Genomic DNA, 23,956 nt, shown 5'->3' with positions numbered 1-23,956 from the left:
CTTCAAGTTCAAGCCCAAAGTTGCATGAATATTGAGAAACAACACCAAGTACGCGGCAGACAAATTTAACTATCATAGAGGTGTATTCAAATATCTGGAACGCAGTCTGCTCTTTTTTGTGGCAGTCTATTAGATGATACTTTAAAACACTTACTAAAAAACAAACCAATTTAAGCTGATGGTGGTAGAAACAAGTTTCATTGACCACCCAACTTTAAATATTAGGTTTATTCACTTAAGATTTCAATGTCATTACAATGAAATGCCAAGCAGCTTGGTTGAACTCTGTGAACTTCAGTTGACAGAGCTATTTCTGAGTTCCTGAACTCTACTCTTTTGTATCATTCTACACTTTTCCTCCAAAAGATAGGAATAAAAATATTATCATGACAATTAAAAAAAAAAAAAGACTGTATATTTGCCATGTCAACTTTATTGGAATTCCATTTTGGCTTCTAAGAACTTAAGTAAACAGATTAAGAACTCCACAAACACCACCTTGAAGCATATTCTAAAGATTAAAAAATTAAAGTCTGCTAAGTAAGGCTAATTCATGTCAAAGCTTTTAGATTTCTAATAGTATCATGAGTTACTGGCGGGTAAAGGAGTAGAAAGAGTAAGCTCCTTAAGAATGTTATGTCCATCTGTGAGTGCCATCTGCCAAAGAAATCCTGAAAGAAGGGGCTAAAGAGGAATCCAGAATATGCCCAGCTGTTGTACTGTAAATTACTACCTATGCTAGAAAACTTTAACACATATTTCTAGGCAGATAAATGCTTTATTTCCTTTTGATTCTCATTTTAGATATGCAGTCTCTGAAACAGCTGATTGCATTGAATAATTCTGAGAGTAAATGAGACAACATAAAATGAGGACTTGATTGGTTTTGACGATGACAGTCAAAAAAACATTTTTCATATGCGTTTTTTTTTTTTAAATGCACTGATGATACTAAGCAAGCAATTCACAGAAGAATGTTCACTCAGAAGCTGTCTGGACAATTTAACGAGTATTAATATATACTCTTATATAAGTGTTTATATGTGTATCTGTATAAGACACACAGAGATGTTTTTTAATTATCAGGGATATTTATAAGTGCCCTGAGCTGAAGCAAGCTGTTAGTTGCAAATCACTAGAAAAATTTCTGGGACTGATGAAACAAACTAACCTGCTAGGTTCATACTGCATCCCACAGCAACTCTTCCCTAGTCCTTTTCTATCTTCCTCTGGGAATAAATACACAGATATAAATACACCAAGAATTATGGGAGGTGAGGGAAAGGGAGATCTGTACAGAAATGAGTTCTGAGATCAGTAGATGCTTTTCATTTTGCCAAAGGAAGGATATACAGTCTTAATATGAGGTTGATCTTATCCCTCTCCCATCCGCGTCCTCAATCAGCAATAAAAATCAACATGAAGCTATAAAAAAAATATATTAAAGGGGGCAGGGGGGGGGGGAAAGCCACACAGAAGAATGTACAACATACTTTAAAGACACATAAAACATAAAGGAATAGAGAGCACTTTACAAAAATTTAAATAAATTGTTTCTTGTTCCTTAGTTATGTGGGAAACAGAACAAAGATAAGATGCAAAGGCTGCAAAGGAAACCCTGGAGGCTAAAAAAAAAATAATGGTTTACAATGAGAAGAAAACCAGTGCCATCCCAAGAGAACAAATATATACATCAAATACTTGCCATAGCTGTTGCAAGCATGTGAAGAAGCACTGTTATATCCTATATACTTTACTGTTCTTTCCCCAGGCTACTATGGCTTTAGATTTCACATATTTTTTGAAAGACCTTCCTGCCCAGCAGGAAGAAGAATGTTTCAGAAAACACCACCACTCTACAGCCATTTTAATGTGCTGCACAGATCCTTTGCTTTCTTCTTCCTTCTCCAATAAAGGTTTACTCAGTAGTTACACAGATACTTGTGATTCCTCTTTTTTTAATGGATGTCAGTGTTGTTAAGAATATCTTACCCCCTCCAAAAAAAAGGTGGGGGAGGGGGCTACTGAAGTACAACAGACAAAAGCATTGCTTGTCCAAAGATGTCTTCTACTTAACTGTGCCCTAAATTAATAGTATATAGGTTAAATGCTAATAGGAAAGAAGATTCCTTCCTAGTGAGTAAGTAAAAAGTAGAACAGCAGAGAGAGCAAAGAACCTACTACTCCTGAAATAATAAAACTAAATTTAGGATAATCTCTCTTGCTTCCCCTCAGCTTGATCATGTTCTTTACTATATTGCAAATATGGCATTGTATTTATTGCCTTTTGATTATCTGCAAAAAAATTAAATGCACTAATGAATAGCTGTGTTGAAGGAATTCTGTTCATAAGTTGTTAAAATACAGCAGAAGATACTGCCACTAAATACAAGAAGTGCAAAGTGACTGATTATTAGGTACAGAGAAAAAGAGAGCATGAGCACACGTGAAAGCACATTTATATATGTGCGCAAGGGAAGGAAGAAAAACTGTATTTCACTGGAAATTTAGATGATTCCATGTTATTATTCAATGTCAACCACATGAATAGCTGCTAGTTCAACCTGACCAATGTTGATACAGGCTGAATCAAAGCCTTGCTGAAGGCAGTAAAAAAAAGAACGAGTGCCTTACAGGAGCGTACACTTGCAAAGCTTTGTACTGAAAAGAAAGCAGCAGCTGAGGACTGTATCGTTTCCTGTGTGCTCCTCCATAGCCAGATGAAGAATCATATCACAACCCTCCCATGAAATTCTCCACCAAGTCCTCTGCAGGGAGAACAGCACACAGGATGGAAGAACCCACCAGTGGAAGGACCTGAAGAGGGACATAAATGGCTCTAAATCCATGAGGAAAACACAAACGAAGAAACATACAAATCCTCCCACCTCTGTCATGATGTGATTTTTTTTTCTTTACTGTAACACCTAGGACTCCAAAATAATTTTTAAAGGGCGAAAAGTAAACATCGTGCCTAGTTGCTCAGCCTCAGAGTCCTGACTGGGAAGGCAGCGCTTGCCTGATGAAGCACCGAAGGCACTGCGCTGCAGCAGCCACACCTGGCACGTCGGCCTCACCCGCACGACCGGCCTTCCCCAAACCTGAATACAAGAGATGCTGGTAATGAAGCTTTTGAGTCAGAAGTGCCAACCTGACAAGTAAAACAAGATACATTTTATATTATTATTTGGCATTAGCTTTTCAGCCACGTTAAGCTAATTCAATGTGAAAAATTTACAGGTTTTTTTCTGACTACGCCCATCTGAAAAAGTTTTACTACTTCTTGAAAGATTTTGGGGGTTTTTTTGCTCTTATTTTGCTATTTTGAGACAGGAGGGTGCTTTCCTTTTTAACACTAAAATCACATTCAAAGTAACAGATTTGTGGTCTATATAATGAGGGTTTGGATTTTCATTTTAACTCCTTACACTCAGGGGTTCTTCCACCCTGTCTGCTTTTCAGGCTGCAGAGGATTTGCGTGAGACTTTTATAAGAGACTGAGGCTATGATCCTTCATCTGACCATGGGATACCAAGCAAGATGGGATACAATCTGGGGATTTTTTCTTCACGAAGACCAGCTCCTTGACCCTTCTTTGCTGCACAGCACAAACATATATGGAAGCAGAATGGAAAGGGCAGAAAACAGCGAACAGCAGGATGCGGCCCATGTGAGGATGTGCTTCAAATTCCTAGCCTGATGGTTGATTATTTCAATAACAGCAATTTTATTAATTTTTTTTTCTATTGTGCTTTTTCACATTCAATGTTCATACAAAAGCCATGAACTGCAGAAGGAAAGAGTTGTCAGAAAGAGAATTTGAGAGTCTTTAAAATGCTGAAAAGCAGCACCCTGTGCAGGCAGCTGAAGGGGAAGGTGGTAAGAGTCAGGTTGTATCAAGTTTGCTGATGCACCCAGGTGAACCAGAAGCCTGCACCTTAGTGAAAACTATGGAAAGTGATCCAAGCTTTGTCATTTTTAGATCCTATGACAGAATACAACAGAATTCATATTGAGAAGTTATAATGAGAAAACATATAGTAGGACACTATGCACAGCACTGCTAATTTTTTTTTTTATTAAAGAGTAAGACATGATCGATTTGATACGCCTACATTACAAATGTTGTATTAAAGATAGATTCAAACAAAGAACTGCAACTACTGAGGGAAAGCTGGGGTTGAACTCACATTTTTAAAAGAAAGTCAGAGAATACTATCTTCAAACAACCAGTTATTTAGGAATACTCCAAAGTACAAAAAATCCCCACCGCCACCCTCAGAAATCACTCATGCATTCCTCCCCTTCTTGTTTCCCTCACTCACGCTTGTTTTCCATCTAGTATTCTCCTCCATTTAAATAGCTGGTCACTTGGAGGATCAAAGTTGCTATTTTCAGTCACTTAACCTATGGTTAATCTCATTGTTGCTTGCCTGTTTAAGTAGAATTAGTTGTCTACTGTGCATCTAATGGCTAACAAGGAGACTGACAGTAAGTCCTTGGCTACATGTAATGTTACAGAACATGCATTTCAGAACTCATGTAACATAATGAGCAGTTTTAGCTAGTTTTGACGCTTGTTTTCATAGAGTTGATTCATATTTGAACTTATGTGACTTGATTAATATCTGTATTAATCATTATTGTCTGGCTGAGACTCAAGCATTGCCTTCCTCTTACTGGAAACCAAACTGAAAAGCAAATTCTTTAGAGCAGGAAACAGCAGTTCAGAACTTAAATTAGCAAACAGACCAGTTACACCTATAAATGATTTATTAACTGTGCTTATGTATCACATTAATCAAAAACTTCCTTGGACATGTGTTATAACTGATCTGCTTCAGGAGACGTCTGAGTAAAAAAAAAAAAAACCAAAGTAAAAATTTTACTCATTTCAAATTAAACACCCTGTAAGACTGTCCTCATTTTCAAAAGCGTGGAGTCAAAGATCATTCCTAATTGGTGACTGTGCCTCAGCTCCAACCAGGAGAGACTTTTCTGAACTCACCACCAGCCAAATGGCTTCCAGCAGGGTGTTTATTTCAAAAAATTGAAAAGTTTTTCCACAGTTCTTGACATTATCACCACCATTACCGAAGTGTTCTGGGAAAACAATGTTTCATAAGTGAGCAGTTACCTACATGCCTAACACTGTTTTTGTTTTCACAGATTCAAAGAAAAACGCCTATTCTGTTTTGAAACATGGGAGAGCAATGGATGGTGTTTAAATACTGAATTTTTAGTATTCAACTTGAGACGATCTGTTACAACTAGATAGACAACTTGATATTTGGTTCCTTTAACAAATAAAAACATTCCTTAAAATGTCTACATAAATTACCTTCTTGCTTCTTATAGATCTGGAGCCAAGGAGTATACAAACTATGTAATGGTGGGAAAGTACTCCCTGACTTACTTTTCTTTCATGTAACAAATAAAACAAAACCCCAGCATTGAGATTTGAATGTCATACACACATACTCATTGATATGATAAAATCATGGTTCAAAAGGATCAATTAGACTAGAAGTTTACAAAAAAAGCCTCTGCCACTCTCCTGAAAATTGCATCTGCTGAGGTTAAATTCAACTCAAACGTTATATTGACATGAAATCCTCCACCCTGGCAACAGGTGAATCAGCTGGCCTGCAAGACCAGACTGGGCAAGTAACTCGGCTATCTGCTTCAAGATATACTTTCTATAAAATAAGTCACATGCATCTTCCTAGATAAATTCTGAGACTTCTGTGGTTTTTTTTTCCTACGTTTCAGTTGTATTAGTATTGCAAAGACTTTGTTGCAAGACCCTAAAAAATTATAATGATAAAAGAGAACCATCAATTATTGACACTTTTATAAAAGTATGCAATCCTGAGAGAAGATCAGTTATTTAGGAATAACAACAAGGGTTTACCAGCTGAATTCTGTTTGAGCTAATCACATTTTTCTTCTTAGCTAGACCCTATTTTCCAGTTTCCTGTTATCTGTCTAGGGTCGGCGTTCAAGCTCCCTAATAAAGCCTATTGAAGGGACCAGCTCTGACCTCCTGTGAAGTAGCACATAGCAGATAAGGTATTCAGAGTCCTTCTGCTTAATATATTATGCAAATGTAATTACAAATCTCAGTAAGATTATTACTGATGCTATTTGAATGTTGTACAAACTAGTATCACAGCATCAGACGCTTTCAGCCAAGAATTCTCATTACCATAAAATAAAAATGAAGTCGAAGCCTGCAGTATGAATCCCACACAAGCATGCGTATCTCAACTATTTCACAAACTAGCCGCATTTTTACCTTAAATGTACATTTAGTCTTCAGTAACTGCTGCACTGTGTTCAAACAGACCAGTTAGAGAATTTCAATCATAACAGAACCCAAGAACTAAATCAGGATTGTGTCAAAATTTCGAACAGGATACTAGAAATATCTTCATCCCAGTTCAAGATATTCCCTGTTTTCATGTGGCAACAGGAATTTCCTGATTTTTCAGAACAACTCTTATTTCCTCACTCTCTCTCTCTATAGCAGAGGGATTAGATTATTTTGATGCTGCTAATAATACTATATACACATGTTAAATTGCACCAATCTGATACTAGGGAATTGGGAAGCAGTAATAGAGCCAAAACGTGTTTGTGAAATGCTTATTGATCTGAATTGCACAAGCACAGACAAAACATTATACGACGCTTACTAACCCACAGAAATCAGTACCTGTAACGCAAAGACACACGCTCAAAGTTAGAGTGAAAATCTAGGTTTTTCACATTATATTCTCCAAAACATGTGAGCGTGTTAAAAGGTTTCATGTTAGTTTCATCAAGACACTGTAAGATACACACATTCAGTTAGCGTAAACTGGGAGGAAGACAGACACAGTTTTCGCAGGCAGCAACACAGAAAGATTATGGCAACGCATTTAAAAGGTAAGTAGGGAAATCAGTAAGCTGTTTTGCATTCATGTAGCTAATGGCATAGTACAGAAGTTACTAACTCATTTAAAAATTATGGGACAGAAATTTTGGGTGTTGGTATATTCATAGAAAAAGGAGAGAACAAGCAAAACGGGATAACAGAACTCTTATCTCCCCAGGGAAATTGCACTGAGCAGTGTCTATGTTTGTGTTTCTAACGGAGTTGGGTTTGTTGTTGTTTTGTTGGTTTTTTATTTTTGTTTGTTTTGTTTTTTTTTAATTTATCTTAGGCATGTTAAGGTCAGACATCATCGTTTATTGGAAGTCAGTTTTCCTTAATTGGAATTGAATCTGTGAGAAGGGATGCAAAGGTCTAATTTGAAGTCAGATACTACAATACACAAATGCTGTGTTTCTTGCCCATGACATCCTCAGAACCCTTCTGCTTTTTTGACAAGAGACAAGTTAATCCCACTTACGATATTCAAATGGGAATCACGATGTTTTACATTTCAGCATTCACAACTCTCCTAAGCATCTGACTGTCAAAAGCCATCATAACTTTAGTAATATAAATCTCAGACAAACATTTTCCAGGAACTACGGTTTAAAGCAACAAGGTAAGCAAAGACTGAATGAAAGTTTATGCAAGACTTTCAACTTGACAATAAATTCTTTTTTGGCTACGCTGGACAAGAGCCATCACTGTAAATCATGCTTTTGTTATTTAATTTCCTATACTTTTGGGGGTTTTATGTTCTTGAAAAGGAGAACCAGCTTTGAGATGCAAGTGAATAGCAAGAGAATATTATTTGGAGCTATCGCAATTAATCGGGCAGAAAACATGTAGACTGTTTTAACATTATACAACTTCCACTTCCTCATACATAATGCATAATATTTAGAATGATTATGATGAATATCATGTTAGACCATGCAAACACTGGGAGCAAAATCTGAATTCCTTTGCATCCTGCTTACCTGCAGGATCAGGTAATTTTTGTCACAGTATTATGAACTGACACAGAATCACGTAAGAATGTTTTAATAGATTTTTTTTTTTTTTTCCCACATGAGTAATAGCACCACTGAAAGAACGAACGCCAGGAACTGGCTAAAAAAGAGGTGACAATGGGTAGGTACTGAAAGAGGAAATGAAATCGGAGGAAGATTATTAGTGGAAATCCTCCAGGGTCAGTTTTGAAACTGATTATGCATTTTCGTTAATAACCTTGGCACAAAAATAAATGCATGCTAATAAATCTGTAGATATCACAAAGCTGGAAAGCAGCAGTAACAGCAGGGAAAACTGGAATATCAGACATAAAGAAATGGCTAAACTGAAGACTATAATAACAGAAATCAGATTAAATTTAACAGTGTAAAATGTTAAATACCTGCCTATTGATAGTAACAGCAGAAACTTCACCTATACACTGAGACCTTATCAACTGTAAATGACAGAAGAGAAGGAATGGGTACCCCAAATGATTATATTATACCTGTACCCTTTCAGTGTCACGGAATTATATTATACCTGTACCCTTTCAGTGTCACGGAACCACAGCTCTTGGTTTCACTGGAAGAAATATCCCAGCAGAGAGTGAAAAATACTGCAGCTAGAAGACAAGTTCTTTCTAAAATGTTAGCTGGAATATTATTTACAATCCTCGTCATTAAAGTTTCAAAAAGCTGAAAGTTGTCTGACAACTTTCAGAGTGAACAAGTGAACGTCAACTTTAGGAATGACCACACTCAAAACTGGCATGAAATACTACTTCAAAAATTGTGATCTGTGAAAGAAATCCCTAAAATTTTAACTTACGCACAAGAAACTTAAATCAGGCTGCCAAAACACATGCCAAAACCTAACTATAGCCCCAATAGTACGAAACAGACCAAAATGAAGTAGTCATTGTGGTACAGAAATTTAGTTCTTTTTCATCACTACTAAACTCTTTAGACTCACATTTAAATAAAGAAACATTATCTTTTCTGATTCTTCTATTTTGCAACACTTTCTCATGATCAAAACCAGTCTTTGAAATACAGCACATGTGGATTTCTTATCTTCCCTTATTTATTGCAGTCCCAAAACCTACCAGCCTCTTTGGAAGTATTCATAATCTAAATGTTCTGCTTAATCTCAGCTGTAGCTTGGCGGTTGTTACATCTACCCAGTCAGAGATAAAATTAAGCTGGACTGAAACACTGTAACTCTACTGCACTGCTATAAAAAAAAAAAAAAAAAAAAGTCCATCATATGAAATTACACACCATGTTTATTTTTCACTACACTTGTACTCCACTTTCTTCATAAATTAAATAAGGATATGATTAGTTTTCTTCATATGCCCTGATAGAGCATGTAAACCCCTCACACCTCAGTGGGATGCCATCTGATGCCCAGTTGACTCTATTCATCACTTAATTGTCAAGAATCATTATTAGACAATTTCAATTGCTTCTTTGTTTTTTGTAAAGCTTCTGCTTATCATTGTGTCGTCCATGTGGCACTCTACGAAGTTACCTCTCTTCAGTCACTAAGACAGCCCTTTACAGGCTTCACACGCAGCTGCAGACTGTAGAAAGATTTTGCTGTACCAGATTAGTCAGCATGGAAGTAGTTCTGGTAACAATTTGTCTTTTACTAAGCAAAAATACTGCAGCATATACACAAGTAAGATATTAAAAATGAAGCGTGCTTGTATAAACATAACAATATATTTATATGTAAAATTAGCATTAGTCTATGGTACCTTTGGCATCTGAGGAGGATTGTAAGAATATGTTTTTTCTAAAAGATCACTGCACTAGAGATCAAAACTGCACTTTCGTAGAGGAATATTTTATAGTTTTTGAAAGCAACTCCAGAAAAAAAAATAGCTCTATTTAATAGATAGGCCCCCTATCATGTTTAAATCACAGGAAAAAGATAATAATTTGATGGAAAGACTGTGAAAACAATACATTCATTATTCTTACAAAACAGAAATGAAGGAAAAGAATAAAAATGTATCCTAAAGACTCTCATCCCATAAACCATTCAGAATGTGTCTGGTAAGTTCAACCTGTAAGACAATCTTTATTCCAACCCAAAGCCAAGGAAACATGCAGGAATAAGCTAGAGCAAGTTCGAAGCATATGTCTACGGTTCTACTACTCTGCCATGTAATGACAGACATAAGACATAAATAGTTTGATATACGGTTTTTGCTTTCATTGTTGTTAGAAAACAAACAAACAAAACATTGATGAGCATGATCCAGATATAACAAACACTGTACATCTGCCTAAAACTCTTGACAGCAAGAGACTGAGGAAGGAATTGTAGCCAGAGGCTATAAAGGAAGAAATGCATTTGGTCTAAATGCATCCCAGTCTCTCCAGTACCTGCAGTAGCTTGGCAGAAAAACATGTCAGACCTTTAAAAACAATATGAAAAATAAGAAGTGCACTGTTTGCTCAAACAAAGTAAAATTACAATTATTAAGAATAAAGGACAGTGTTCTTGAAAAAGTCTTTGTATTCAAGTTGCATATGTAGTACACTTTTTTCTTTTAGCGTAAGGCACAATGCTTGCTTAAAAATAAAACAAATTCATAATTTTTTTTTTAATATCTCCAATAGGAACTCAAGGCCTGAATTTTCAGCACTTAAACTTAAGCAGAATCCTAAAAGAGCTGTACCTGCGTACAAGTAAATTCCTTTCTGTGCTAAAAGTTCAATTTCCTATATGAGGAATACATAACCTTGCTACCATTACACCAGATCAGATTTTAGCCCCCATCCCCTTTTTTTCCTTCTCTTCTAGCCAGTATTTTCTCTTTTGTACCTTTCTAATGCCCTTTTCCTGGATTTTACACACTATATCTGATTGAAAATTACTGAGTTACAGTGGCAGTAATATCACTGCTTCTTCCTGCACGAGGAAATGCTAAAGGCTGCCCCCTCCAAGAGCTAATAAAGAAAAACTGAATGGCATAAACATCACTGCACCTGAGTCAATAAAGATTTTAATACAACTTTTCAGATAAAGTTCCACAAGGTCTTGCTTCCCTGACCCCAGCCACGAAGCCTTCCAGAAGTGAACCAAGCACGACCTTATGCAAGCATCTGCTTTGTAAGCAGTATTCTAATTTGCAGGATGTTAAGTGACCTATTTTTTCTCATGTAAGAAGTTAAAATCTAGCAATATTTTGCTGATATTAAAAAGGAACACAGAGTAGGCTCTTCTAATAATACAACAGCTCCCCTGGAAATGTAACAGGGAAATGCTTACCGTAGAACAGCTTCAATGCAGACAGGGTTATTTGGACTGACACTTCCTTAACTGCCCTTTCAGGAATCAGATTCTTGCACTGATATCTTATTATAATTAAGATACCTTGCAAGGATATCTTAATTTACTATGAAGAAAAGGAAGTATTACATTCAGTGGTTGGTGCAACAGAAATTTAATTCAGAAATTCAAATGCCAATTTTCTACTTGTCAGATCTGGCAGTTCAGATAGTGAAGACGTTCTCACCCCAAATCCATCAAACACTCACTGGGGAGAATGCTCTAGCAAAAAACTAGGTAAAAGACAATGGTTGAAAACACTCCTTGAAGGTATTCAAGCATCTCGATGTTACAGCTTTATACTAACATTGCAGGAATATCAAGCAATAAAGCCAAGTTATTATTGCTTATTTATGCAATAACGACAAATCTACACGACACTCAAATTCAGAAGATGATAATGAATTTGTCCTGTGCAGCTTCTAGTCTGATCTAATCTAATCTGATCTAACAACGTAAACCCAATCGTATTTCAAATGAAGAAGCAAAGGGCCCATAATCATAACTAAAATAAAGGCATTCTAAGGAGGAACATGAGGAGCACATAGGGTATTAATAAATGAAAATCTGAGACACTATGAAAGGAGGTAGTTACGAAATAAATACTGTGTCCACAAAAAGAGATAATGAAATGGAAAGTCTGGTGAAGACAAAACATGAGGCAGTTAGTCTCCTTCTAATATAACAAAAAACTTGAGAATAACGAAGGCTCCCATCACACAACTGCCATCCTCATTTCTGCCTGCATCGTTCCGAGCTTTACATACAAGAACAAAATCACTGAAGTGTTAATTACCAACTCTATCCTCAGCCACCAAACTATGAGCTAATTATACCCTCAGAACCACGGTCACTAGGACTAAAAATTCAGAAATAAGAAAAATGTTTTTGTCCTACTTTCCTACTGTTGATTTTGGATATCAAAGAAAGCAGTAGAAGGAAATATTTCCAGGTCTGAAATAATCAGAAAAGAATGAGTGTAAAATTATAGCTTAACTCACATAAAAACAGCTTACAAATGGGAACGTTTTGTCTTCAAAAGAAGTTCTGAAATTTTGAGAACACCTCCAACTTCGTAAGACACTAAAACAGATCTCATATCAGAGCTATGACAGTTCTAACATGGACTTTCTTTTCTGCAACCACCACGGCAGTGAAACGAATCTTTATGCTAGAGGCAGCAGTATCTCCTGGGAAGTTCCACCACATTTAGCATCCACTGAGTCTTGCTATAAACACTACTACTTGGAAGGCAAGACCAAGGGTTTTTTTCTATAAGACTTTCGGCATTAAGAATTTTCCCACTAAGGTACAAGGTTTAAAAGGATCCTTTTCAGTCAAACTTTACTTCTTGTCTGTCTCTCTCATTTGCACTTTTAGGAGGGTTTACATATTTCTGTTTTATGACAACCACATCCAGTTCCTACCTAAAAAGGATTACATACCATCTGACAGAGTGCTCACATCCATCTGCCTTTCAAGGAACCGCACCCAAAAGACATACCAATCTACGTAAAAAAGAAAAAAAACCTTCATCTACATATTTCTCCTTTTCCTATGAGTCTTCATTCTAATAAAGGTATAATTGTCTAGCTAAAGGACTGGTGGGGACTCACCAGAAAGAATGGAGGGGTGCGCTCCTTGCCTTGCTGGCCTTCCTCGGCTGACAATAATCAAGAATGCCCTTCCTTAGGAGGTAGCTATCAGACATGAAAGGGGAAGGGTTTATTTGAGGGGTTTATGGCTAGCTACATTTAAGATACCGCAGCTCCAACAGCTTCTTTTGTCCCTTTTTCTTTAAAATCATAGAGTTGAATAAATAGCCAGATATCTCAAGTACCACTCAGTGGATGCAGGGGAAAAAAAAAGGGCACAATGTGATGAACATAGATTTTATTGGGAAGACCAGCTTAAAGCTACTTCCTCCTACTCTCCTTCTTCATCAAACAGATCGGAGAATTGACCCCTGTTAGTTAAAATGTAAAGTTACTTCTAACTTGCGACGGGTGTCCTCATTCAGTTCGCTGCACAGCCCTGCAAACCTTTGTACCAGCAGAGCAGCAGGGATATTTGGAGCTTGGGTCTTGGGGAGAGAGGAACAATGGGAGAAAAAAAGGCCGAAAGATACATTTGTAAAAGCACCTCTGCTGAAAGGACTACTCAAGGCTACTATAGCTTAAGGCACTGGAGTCAGGGTTTCTAAATTCCTTCTGCTCAAACAACATAGAATATAGGTCTATGCTAGCTCAGGCACCCATTACACAGCTTTCACTTAAATTAACACTCCCACTAGACACAATACCGTAAGAAACCATTTGTCTTCTGCATGACAGCACAGCCAGTCTGATCCACTAGCTCTTGGCACTCCAAGCCTATATGGGTCTTTTATTTCAAAATACTTCTAGTTCATCACAGGCTCCTTCGGAAACCGTACCAACAAATTCTAGTCAAATAGCATTAACCTCCTACCGCACTGCAAATCGAATGCCACCCTGAGGGGGTACTATGGGAGCAGCTGCCAGCGTTTGTAGTATATAGGGTCACAGGGCAAAATGAAAGCCCAGAGTCTGTAAAGATGACCTTTTTTTCCAGCCCTTCCTCAGTGGAAAAATGGAGAGGAAACACAGAGCCTCGACTCAAGGAGCTCTCCTACCTCTGTAAAGGAATACCTTGTAAAGAAGCACTAGCTTACCAAATAATCACTAAAATAACTTTCTGTCTTGCAGTTTTCCATGTAAAACTGAACCATGCAACATTTCAATGCAATACATTTTCAGTAGACTATCAAAATAATCTTATGTTATTTTTTCCTTATTTTTCTAGCCCTGTTTCCTTCACTCTCAGCACTTTGTAAGGACATCTTCATGTGTGTGTTCGACATTATGTCTGTTGCAAAGTTTGGTAAACACTTAAAATATGTTGTTGCTTTCTTTCAAACCCACAATTACGGTTCACTTTACCGAAGGCCAGAGCACTTGGCTCATCCTTGTGCCAACTCAACTCAGACATACCATGCAACGCAGCTAACTCCCTAGGATGTGCCTTCCACCCCCAAATTTTCCACTTAAGCAAATTAACGATCAGGAAAGATGGGATACACCCAGAAGACAGAAAACCACTTATTCAGCAAGTCAAAAATGGATATGCTGGCACTGAAACTTATAGTTGAAAGTGAAATGCATCCTACAAAGAATCCCAGATTTCAGCTGCCTGCTACCTACAGTAAATATTTCAGGGATGTCCCAAAGATGATTTTTACCAAGAACAAATAGCACCTTTTTGTTAAAAGCAAAGAAGAGGCTGGCTTGATAGGGAATAGACAGTTCTTTTATCCCTCTAACGCATTTATTTCCCTATGTTCAATATTTCTCAGAAAGGATGTCACTTCCACAGAGAATTCTGCTGCTCTACATTTTAAGAACTCAAATGTTCCAGTGAAGCCCAACTTAAATTTCAGAACTTGATAAAGAAAATGGAAAGAAAAGGGGAAAAAAAACACATCTAGTGGTTTAGAATGCTAAAATCCTTCAGTCTAAAAGACAGAGGCAACTAGAAAACCAGAAACACAATGATTAAGCTAACCGTAATGTCGTACACCTTATGAAGTAGGTGTGTTTATGCTTTGCATGCCTACCTTTTCACATGCAAAAGATGACATCTGAAACGTATGTAACTTGAGAGCTTGCCCTGTAGTCTTAACTATCCTCCCACAAACTTAACCAACAAAAATAATAATTAACATAGGTGTTTCATAATCCTTCCAAAATATTTTCTTGGTAAGAAGGTAAGTGAGGATTGTTTTACCATTCAATAGCAAAAGAAGACTGTTTAACATGGGTGTGTGCCAATAAATGAAAACTATTTTAAATGAGTATTTTTGCAGTGGTCTGGAGGATCATGAGCCTAAATGTTGAACACTCCCTAACTGCAAATTTGCTCTGCACCAAACCACTGTGCAACCCTGCACAGAACAAATAGATGGAGGAAAGAAAGTCAAGATGAAAATGACTTAAGCACATTAACACTTATAACTCTGTACTATTCAAAAAGCTGGAATGTCCCAAACGAAATTTAGGACAGGGACAGACTTAGATGCACCCTTACTAAAGAGAGGGCTGTCTCAGAAGACAGCACAAAAGGCAGCAGCACAGACGAACTGAAGGGGCGTGCAAAGCCACCAGTGGCACACTCACTGTGCCTAGGACTAGTACGTGCCCAGAGGGTATCCTTTTGCAGAGTTCAGGGGAAATTTCTTCCAGTGGCAACCAGGCCTTCCAAAGTCTTTTTTAGTTAAATTGATTTAGACAGAACCAAGCATTTTAAACCTCAATTTCCACTTTACATAAAATGAAGAGAAAACCTGGCTTACCAACAAAATAATTAAGGAGTTAAAGTCCCAGTTGTAGGAAAAACAAATTTTACACGTTTGAGGTAACACAACATGCATAAATAAAGTGCAGCTACCTAGCTTAAACCAATAAGAGTTTTACTCTAGCCCACACCTGGATATTTGATAATGCATGCAAATATAAGCTTTTAACATATACCATGCGGAATTAAGTAACAACACAACCTTGAAACTGAAATTTAATATTAATGCGTGTAGAGGCTTTTTTTCAGACAAAACCCAAAAAAGGTGCTACAAATCTATAAAACACAAATTCATGTTGATTCCTAATAAACGTAAAACCTTACCCTGTATGATACTACAGTTTGCAGAAAACTGGCACAAGACAATATTTAACCTTGGCCTACAAGCAAGCATCACTTCATTAGCACAAATTAGTAATTTAAGGTATCAGGGGTAGGTATAAACTACACGAACTCCCAAGGAAGTCGTGCATTTCTGAGAGAGATACATACGTACTTTCTTCCTCATTGTGAATACCTGCACATACACTTAGATGAAGTTTTCTTTCTAAAGCTAGTCTTGGAGCTGTCAATGTCATTTGGTAATGCCAGTGCTGGTGCATTTATAACAATAGCAAAAGCCAAGACACACATTAAAGAAAAGGCCATTTTATTAACATTCTGAGCCATCATTTAACCATCACGTAAAATACCACATGATTTGTTCACAGAAATTAATTGATCAGAAATGAAAAATTATCAAAGTTTTATGTTCTGATTGATGTTATCTCAAAAACATTCTATCACATTTATTTAAACTAAAAAGTGGATAAAAATAGAAAAAAATTCGCAATATCCTAAAAACAGTAGTACTGATGTTATTTTCAGCTAGCAACTTTTCTCCTTCTTCAATTCAGTAGGTATCAGGAGACAGCTTCGAAAACATCATACAATTGCTCTGCACAATTCTACTAATACCGAGATTTTGATCTCCTTCCTACTATAAATTCATCCCATAATCCCACAATGCTAGTGCAGAAATGGCATTCAAATTTGGAACTCCAAAACCTGAAATACAGTCATTGCAATTTCATCTAAGTAATGCTGAGATTGCTTGTATTTGACATTTGAGAACCTTGGCCAATGTACTTTAGGAAAGAAAAGTGATTTGCATTTGACATTGGAGTGGTCTGCCCAGTAACCACCACTGCAATCAGTATCACTCCCGAACAAAACTAACTGACAACAGAAAAGTGATTAATGATAGAAAAGAGAAAGAGGAGTGGTATACTGAGAATAAAACCAGAAATACAATTTTTAAAAGGTACAAAAACATGCAGAGAAAAAGAAAATTATTGTCAAAGTACAACACTATGTATGGTTAATGTGAAAATCTATCCTGAAAGAACTGGGGCACTAAAAGGAAACAAACCAAAACAATCTGCTATCTCATTGTATGAAAAAAAACCTGGAATACAACATGCCTAAAGCATGATTTCTAGTTCACTAGCTACAATTCCGATCGAACCCTGATGCATATTGGCTATTCATCTGAAATACCACTACTACAGCGGTTACGTTATCCATCTTTTAGTAGTATTTTCCTCTTTCTTCTCCTATGTCCTTTCCTGTGTTGAACACACTCCCAAAAAGGATGTGGCCACCACAGTTAAACTTTCAGGAAAAGAGTATTAGTGGCATTTAGATGATGTGTTTTCTTTTCCTTTCTTTTGCTTTACCAGTTGTAAACATCCTAATAAAATTAACAGTGGAATGGGTCTCATTTCAAAGGCTGATCATTTAACATATACTCAAGCACTCTTTACATTTTTAATCTTCGCAAAACATCCCCTTATAAACAGGCATTGTATTACAGCAGTACTAACGATAAAATGCCAAAGTGGCATTTAGAACTTTATAAACATGGAAACCTCACTGGCAAAGCCACAAATCAAACAAAGGACCGGGAATGTATAGGGGCTTTTTTTTTTTGTTGTTAAACATTCATAGTAATAAATACGCAAGCACAATAATAATTAGTATGTTGTTTTGAACTGCAATGGTACTGAATTTTCTATCAAAATTTTACATCAACGCCTATTTCACCTTGGGGACACTATTTGAGGATGGAAACATCACATCTGCTACATATTACATAGTAACAGTGCTGAATTACAAAGGGTTTGATCTGTTTGGAGGAAAAGGTAGAGATGGTGGGCATCTGTTCTTCTGGGAAGAGTTACTACCACATATGCAGACTTATTGGGTAAAATACAGCAGTTTATGTAGTACCTGAAGTACTCTCCACCTGGTAACAGGAGATAGCATCTCAACAGTTTACCCACAAACACATTTTAAAAGTTAGATCCAAATTAAACTGAATACAAAACCCTTCCATATCAGGTCCTAAGTGAACAAACAGTTTCTCAGAAATAAAGTTGAAATCTTCAAAATTCAAGAAAACCACATAAAGAAAATACTCTGCTTGGGTTTTTCCACAAAGCGTTATCACAAAGAGCTCTTTTTAGCAGGTAAGACATAGTTCTTCAACAAAACTAGCAGACTTCAAAATATTCCAGAAGAGCAATTTGCACCTTAGCACCACCCCACCTTAAAGCACTCCTAGTTACAGCTCTTTCATGAAAAGCCACAATCTCAAAGGAAACAAAACACAACCCAGTAACAAACCAAAACCAACTACAATACACCTTTTGAACAACAACAACAAAAAACTTTTTCTGGAGCAAAGCACCCAAACGGGAACAGTAAAAGAAGGAATGGCCAGGATAGACTCTGATTAAGGGCAACAGATGGACGTATCCAACGAGCTCGTGCTGCCAACTTAATGATTCAGCTTAAACAATCGGGAGGTTTCCTCCTGATTTCTGTCAGAGCACAGTATTGAGTGCATTCAAATGCACTCTATTGAGTGCATTTGAAAATTCTGCCTCTTGTAAGGTAATCTTTCGCTCTGCATACAAGAACGACCATGGAATTCAGTAAAGAATGATACACTGAAGAAAAGATGACACTAGTTTTGTGGAAAAATCAATCATGGCCTCCAAAAGCTAGACACAAATGACTTAATATTTTCCTTTGAACAGATTATTTTTTTTATACACCAAGGTAAATATAAGTACCACAATTTAAGTACTTCCACTTATTTAGCAAAATCCTCTCACTTCATTTTAAAGATAATTTCATTAAGTCCAAAAGAAAATGGCGAAAAAAATCCCCAACAGGCCACACAATGGTGTGTTTTCAACTCCCACATAGATTGAACAAATAAAGAAACAGAATCTGACCCTTCAATAAATCTGTTCAAAGTTGATCTTATTTCATAAACAGGTTTCCAGTTTTGCTTTTATAAATTATGGATCATTAACTCTGAAACATGCCAGTGTGCAAGATTCATCACATGCATTCAGATATTCATTCACGTCTCTGACCGTATGGTACAAGGTTAGCAACAGTTCTCAATAACCACAAGATGTAGGCAGGTCAGTTCTATCGTGCTTACTATTACAGCAAATGCTTGTTACTAGCTTAAACTCTTTAACAGGAATTATTTTCACTCCATCAAGTAGCTCCCCATAACTCCAACAGAAATTTGGAGCTCAAATTACTTACCTGTGAACATAATGCAACTGATGAACTGAATCAATAGCTATCACCATTTCAGCCAAATAAAAACGAGCCATATCTTCAGGTAGTCTGTCCTCAAACTTGCTGAGCAATGTAAGCAGGTCTCCTCCAACATAGTAATCCATAACCAGGTACTATGGCGTGGGAACGATAAGAAAACACGGGGAGGGGGGGAAAAAGAATTTATTGAGAGAGACTAAAAACTAAGTTAAGCATAAAAATCAGTTCATTGCAAAAATTATTATGGGCATTAAAAAAGCTAACCAAGATGCTTAGATTTTCTGAAAAAAAGTAGCTGGTTCAGCCTTATTTTAATATTTAACCTACTTGAATATGTTTCATATTTATACCTCTCCAAATACAGTAAGCCTCATGACAAAATAGTATCAGCTTCATCCACTGTCCCATCACCAAACATGAAATACTTAGATACTCTGAATTCCCTTATAAAAACAATACAAAACAATTGATAGAATGCAAAAGGAGTAAAGGATTAAAGCACAGACCTATGAAAACAAAACCAATTGTGTTAACTTGGGATCTTATTTAAGGGCTCTAATTTCCCAGGCTTCCCTTTCCCTTTTTTCCTACCACCTTTTTTCCCCTTAAACAAATTATTTTGGAGAGTAAAGTTTTTAGACTACTCAGTTAAGGCAAAGATTAAGAGACTTCCAGTGGCTCAGTACAATTCCAGATATCGCTGACATCATTGCGCACAATACAGGATCTGCCAACATACAGTGGTGTCGCCTTCTCTAGTTGAACTGATAGGGAAAAATACACTTGATTTCTGATTTATTAATGAAACATAAAACCTGCTTGCCATTGTATCAGGTGCAAAGACTTTAAAGAGATCAGAACCTTTCTCCATTTTACTATATTATGACAGAAAACAATGTCACTTCCTTTAGAGACATGGTCAACATTACTGGACAAAGTAAACTTAAGAAAAGTAGAAAATTCACGATTAATATCTTTTTATCTTAGTTTAATTTGTTTTAATTGTGGAACAGCAACTGGAACGCCAAATGGGAAAAAGAAAAAAAAAATCAAGCCAATTATAACTAACAAACTAATTATAAGCAATCTAATTTAACAGCCACTGCTATGACATTACTTTCAATCATCATTGTGGACAGACTAATTAGAATAGTTTCCCGCTAAAGTATATAATATGTGAAAGCTTTTGCCTAGAGTTCTAACCTCTGCTTCCAGGAAGGCAGCATATATCCACATTTGAAGCAATGACTCTTAACAATAGCTTATAATGAATCACAAATAATAAAAAAAAAAATACTAAAGATGCCATAATGTATATCCCAATTTGATTCTTTAAAATCTTGGTAAAGCAACTTAAAGGGACTTTTATAATTAGTTCTCCTCATTTGTTCACGTCTTTCCTACCTTCAGAAAATGAAATTAAAATGTGGAAAAAATTCTGCCAAATTATACCAGCTATAAGGAAGATACGGGGCAGGCAGAAACCGTATGCCTGTTTCTTTTCCCTCATACTTTCCATAACAATAAAGGTGATGAACAAAGATTTTAACAATTTGATACAGAATAACCTGGGCATCCTCACTGATTCCAAGTGCATGAAGAACGTACAGAATGCATTTCCACAAATTCTAAATGTGCTGACAATCAAATTTCATCTCTTGCTTTGTGACGTGAATAGTAAACTTCTTAAATTATGCTCACAAGCCTTACACAGGATAAATATCTTCTATTCAGTGGTGCTCCTACGCTCCCTCTAAAACAAGATCTACAGCACTAGCTTCTCATGTTTTACAGTTTTAGAAAATACATTAAGCCTTTGAAACTTAATATCATTATTATTAACTGATACACTATTATAGCGAGATCTGCAAGAGCTTAACTTATTGCTTTGAAAGTATATCGAAAAAATCCTCTTAAGATTCTCATAACTGATGTGGGATCTCTATGCTCATTCTTCAGCATTTTTAAAAGCAGTACAACTCCGTGACTGGATATACCAAAATACAGGAATTTTGGCTCTTACAACACAGGACTCTGCACCTCCCATTTTGCAAGAGCAACACAGTAGCCTAATCACAAGGAAACCCTCAGCTCCTCAAATCTGCCAACATTTAAACTGTAACTCACAGAATTAAGTCATGCACTTGAAGTTAAACACATGAACAGGAATCAAAGCTAAGTTTCACAACTGAATTCAGTCAATGCTTAGCATCCCATCCGATGTCAAAGATCCATATACCTAAAAAAAGGTTTGGTTTTTTTTAAAAAACTTTAAAAATACTGTTTAAATGCACACAATCATCCAGATCTATTCCAGTCTCAAATACTTCCCAGAATACTACTGTATGACAGCACCACCCTTCCAAGAGAAAGAAAAGGCCCAAACTTAAGGACACTAAAGGACATTCTAGTAACTAGTGGAAGTTTAACACGGGCATTTAATCCTAAATCACAGACTTGTTTAGGTTGGAAGGGACCTCTTGAGAACATCTACTCCAACATCAACTGCTCAAGTAGGGTCAGCTAGAGCAGGTTGATGAGGACTGTGTCCAGTTGGGCTTTGAGCATCTGGATGGAGACTCCACAACTCGCCCAGGTAACATGTTCCAGTGTTTGACCACCCTCGCCGTAAAAAGGTGTTTTCTTGTGTTCAGATGAAATTCCACACGTTTCAGTTAGTGTCCATTGTCTCCTGTCCTGTCACTGGGCACTACTGAGAGGAATCTGGATCCCTTGTTTTCATTCCCTCCCATGAGGTATTTATACTTATTGATGATAACCCCCCCAACCCTTCACTTATCTGGCTGAAGAATCCCAGTTCTCTCAGCCTCTCCTTACATGAAAGATGCTCCAGGACCTTAATCATCTTTCTGGCCTTGCACTGGACTTGCTCCAGCAGCTCCATCTCTCTTTTGCACTGGGGAGCCCAGAACTGGACACAATACTTCCGATGCAGCTGCACCAGGGCTGAGCAGAGAGGAAGGACCTCCGCTGACCTGCTGGCAACACTGTTCCTTGCAGCCCAGAACACCCTTGGCCTTTTTTGCTGTGAGGGAGCATTGCCGGCTTACCATCAGCTTGTTATCCACCAGGATCTCAAGCAAAGCTGCTTTCCAGCCATTTGGCCCCCAGCATGTACTGGGTTTGTTTTATTCCACCCCAGATGCAGGACATCACGTTTCTCTTTGTTGAACTTCATGAGATTTCTCTCTGCCCAGTTCTCCAGTCTGTTGAGGTCGATCTGAATGACAGTACAGCTACCTGGCACACCAGCCACTTCTTTTTTTTATCACCTTTGAACGTGCCGAGGGTGCACTCCCCCCATTAATGAAGATGTTGGCCCCGGTACTGAGCCCTGGGGTACACCACCATTGACTGGCCTCCAGCTGGACTTTGTGTCACTGATCACAACCTCCTAGGCCCAATAGTTCAGCCAGTTTTCAATCCGCCTCACTGTTGCTTATCTAATGCATACTTTGTCAGCTTGTCTATGATGATGTTACGGCAGACAGCATCAAAGGCATTACTAAAGTCAAGGTAAACAACATCCACTGCTCAATCTACACGGATTTTTTTTAAAGGTCACTTCTCTTATATTTTATTTTAATAAAAAGCATATAGAGAACTAGTGATACATTCATACTAAGATGATGAAAAACAGTATTACTGATATTTTCCCCAGCAGGCTGCAAAACTAGCTCCCGTTAGCAGACTGTCAAAGATAAAGAACAGAAGCCGCTATGTGCTTAGTGAAAATAAGGAAACTGGCAAGATTAAAACAAATTCTAGCAGGCTGTTGCGGCATATATAGTATTTTCTTTGAAATACTGTTAGTAGTAAGATCAGAATTACATAAAACGTGGGATTATTTTTACTGTCCACATTAACAAAGCATGAAGCTGGCTGGGAGGTATTTAAGCCAACAGTTAGATTCACAAGTGTAGAGCCCTGTTTCTATATAAACTCCACCACAATCCATGGATCTCCAAGTATCTGAGCTGACAGAATAGAAAGCAATATAATGGCAAAAAGCATTGCAATTTGCAAGAATTCCATGTATAGCACTTCTTTTATTGGACACACGGGGGGGGGGGGCGGGGGGGAGATTATGACTGCATAGTAGATTTTTAAGAAAACATTAGAACTTACTAATGATATAGAATCCAAAGCACAGAGCAATAAAGCCCAAATAAGCAAAATCTATCAATGTGTAGTCGTTCACTTTTTCAGGCATAAATATTACAAAAACTGTATCACAATCGAAGCATACTTTAAGTGGGAAAGATTTCATAGAAAATTGGCACTTTTTCCTTTTTTTTGCAAGTCTTTCAAAATACTTGAAAACTAAATAACATTAAAGAGACACTTTAATCTACAATTACAGCTTCTGGCTCTTATTTATGAACATTTAGTGGCATTCTTCCATGCTGCAAGAACATTTTATTGCTTTATGACATCTTAGTGGGTTTAAGTCCCCAAAAAAGCGAAGACCAATCAAAATAAACTGCTGTTTCAAAACGGGGCTACTCCCTATTTCTAACTGTAAAACAGTAATCAGCAATGTTAGTCACAAAAATTAAAGTCAAATAGAAAATTTATGTTAGTAAGTGCAATTTTATTTTTACGAATCCAATTAAACTGGAGTGACAAGTCATAAGAAAGAAGATGCAGATACACCAAGGTTTATCAACAAATGCAAAG

At 37.0% G+C, this 23,956-nt stretch overlaps 1 protein-coding gene across 5 annotated transcripts in view; it reads right to left on the bottom strand.

The window, feature by feature from the left end:
- CDC42BPA (CDC42 binding protein kinase alpha) overlaps positions 1–23,956 on the bottom strand; it is a 188,669-nt gene that overhangs the window by 90,657 nt on the left and 74,056 nt on the right. For all 5 annotated transcript variants that reach the window (XM_087774754.1, XM_087774757.1, XM_087774758.1 and 2 more), the window contains exon 6: positions 19,241–19,389. In XM_087774754.1, the coding sequence (XP_087630880.1) occupies positions 19,241–19,389 (149 nt within the window). The remainder of the gene's footprint in view (positions 1–19,240; positions 19,390–23,956) is intronic.

The sequence above is a fragment of the Nipponia nippon genome, unplaced genomic scaffold (genome assembly GCF_047370975.1).
Source record: "Nipponia nippon isolate SJK-2023a ecotype South Korea unplaced genomic scaffold, ASM4737097v1 scaffold_4, whole genome shotgun sequence".
Taxonomy (NCBI): domain Eukaryota; kingdom Metazoa; phylum Chordata; class Aves; order Pelecaniformes; family Threskiornithidae; genus Nipponia; species Nipponia nippon.
Note: the sequence above shows the minus strand (reverse complement) of the source record. Positions and strands in the feature narration are given on the sequence as shown.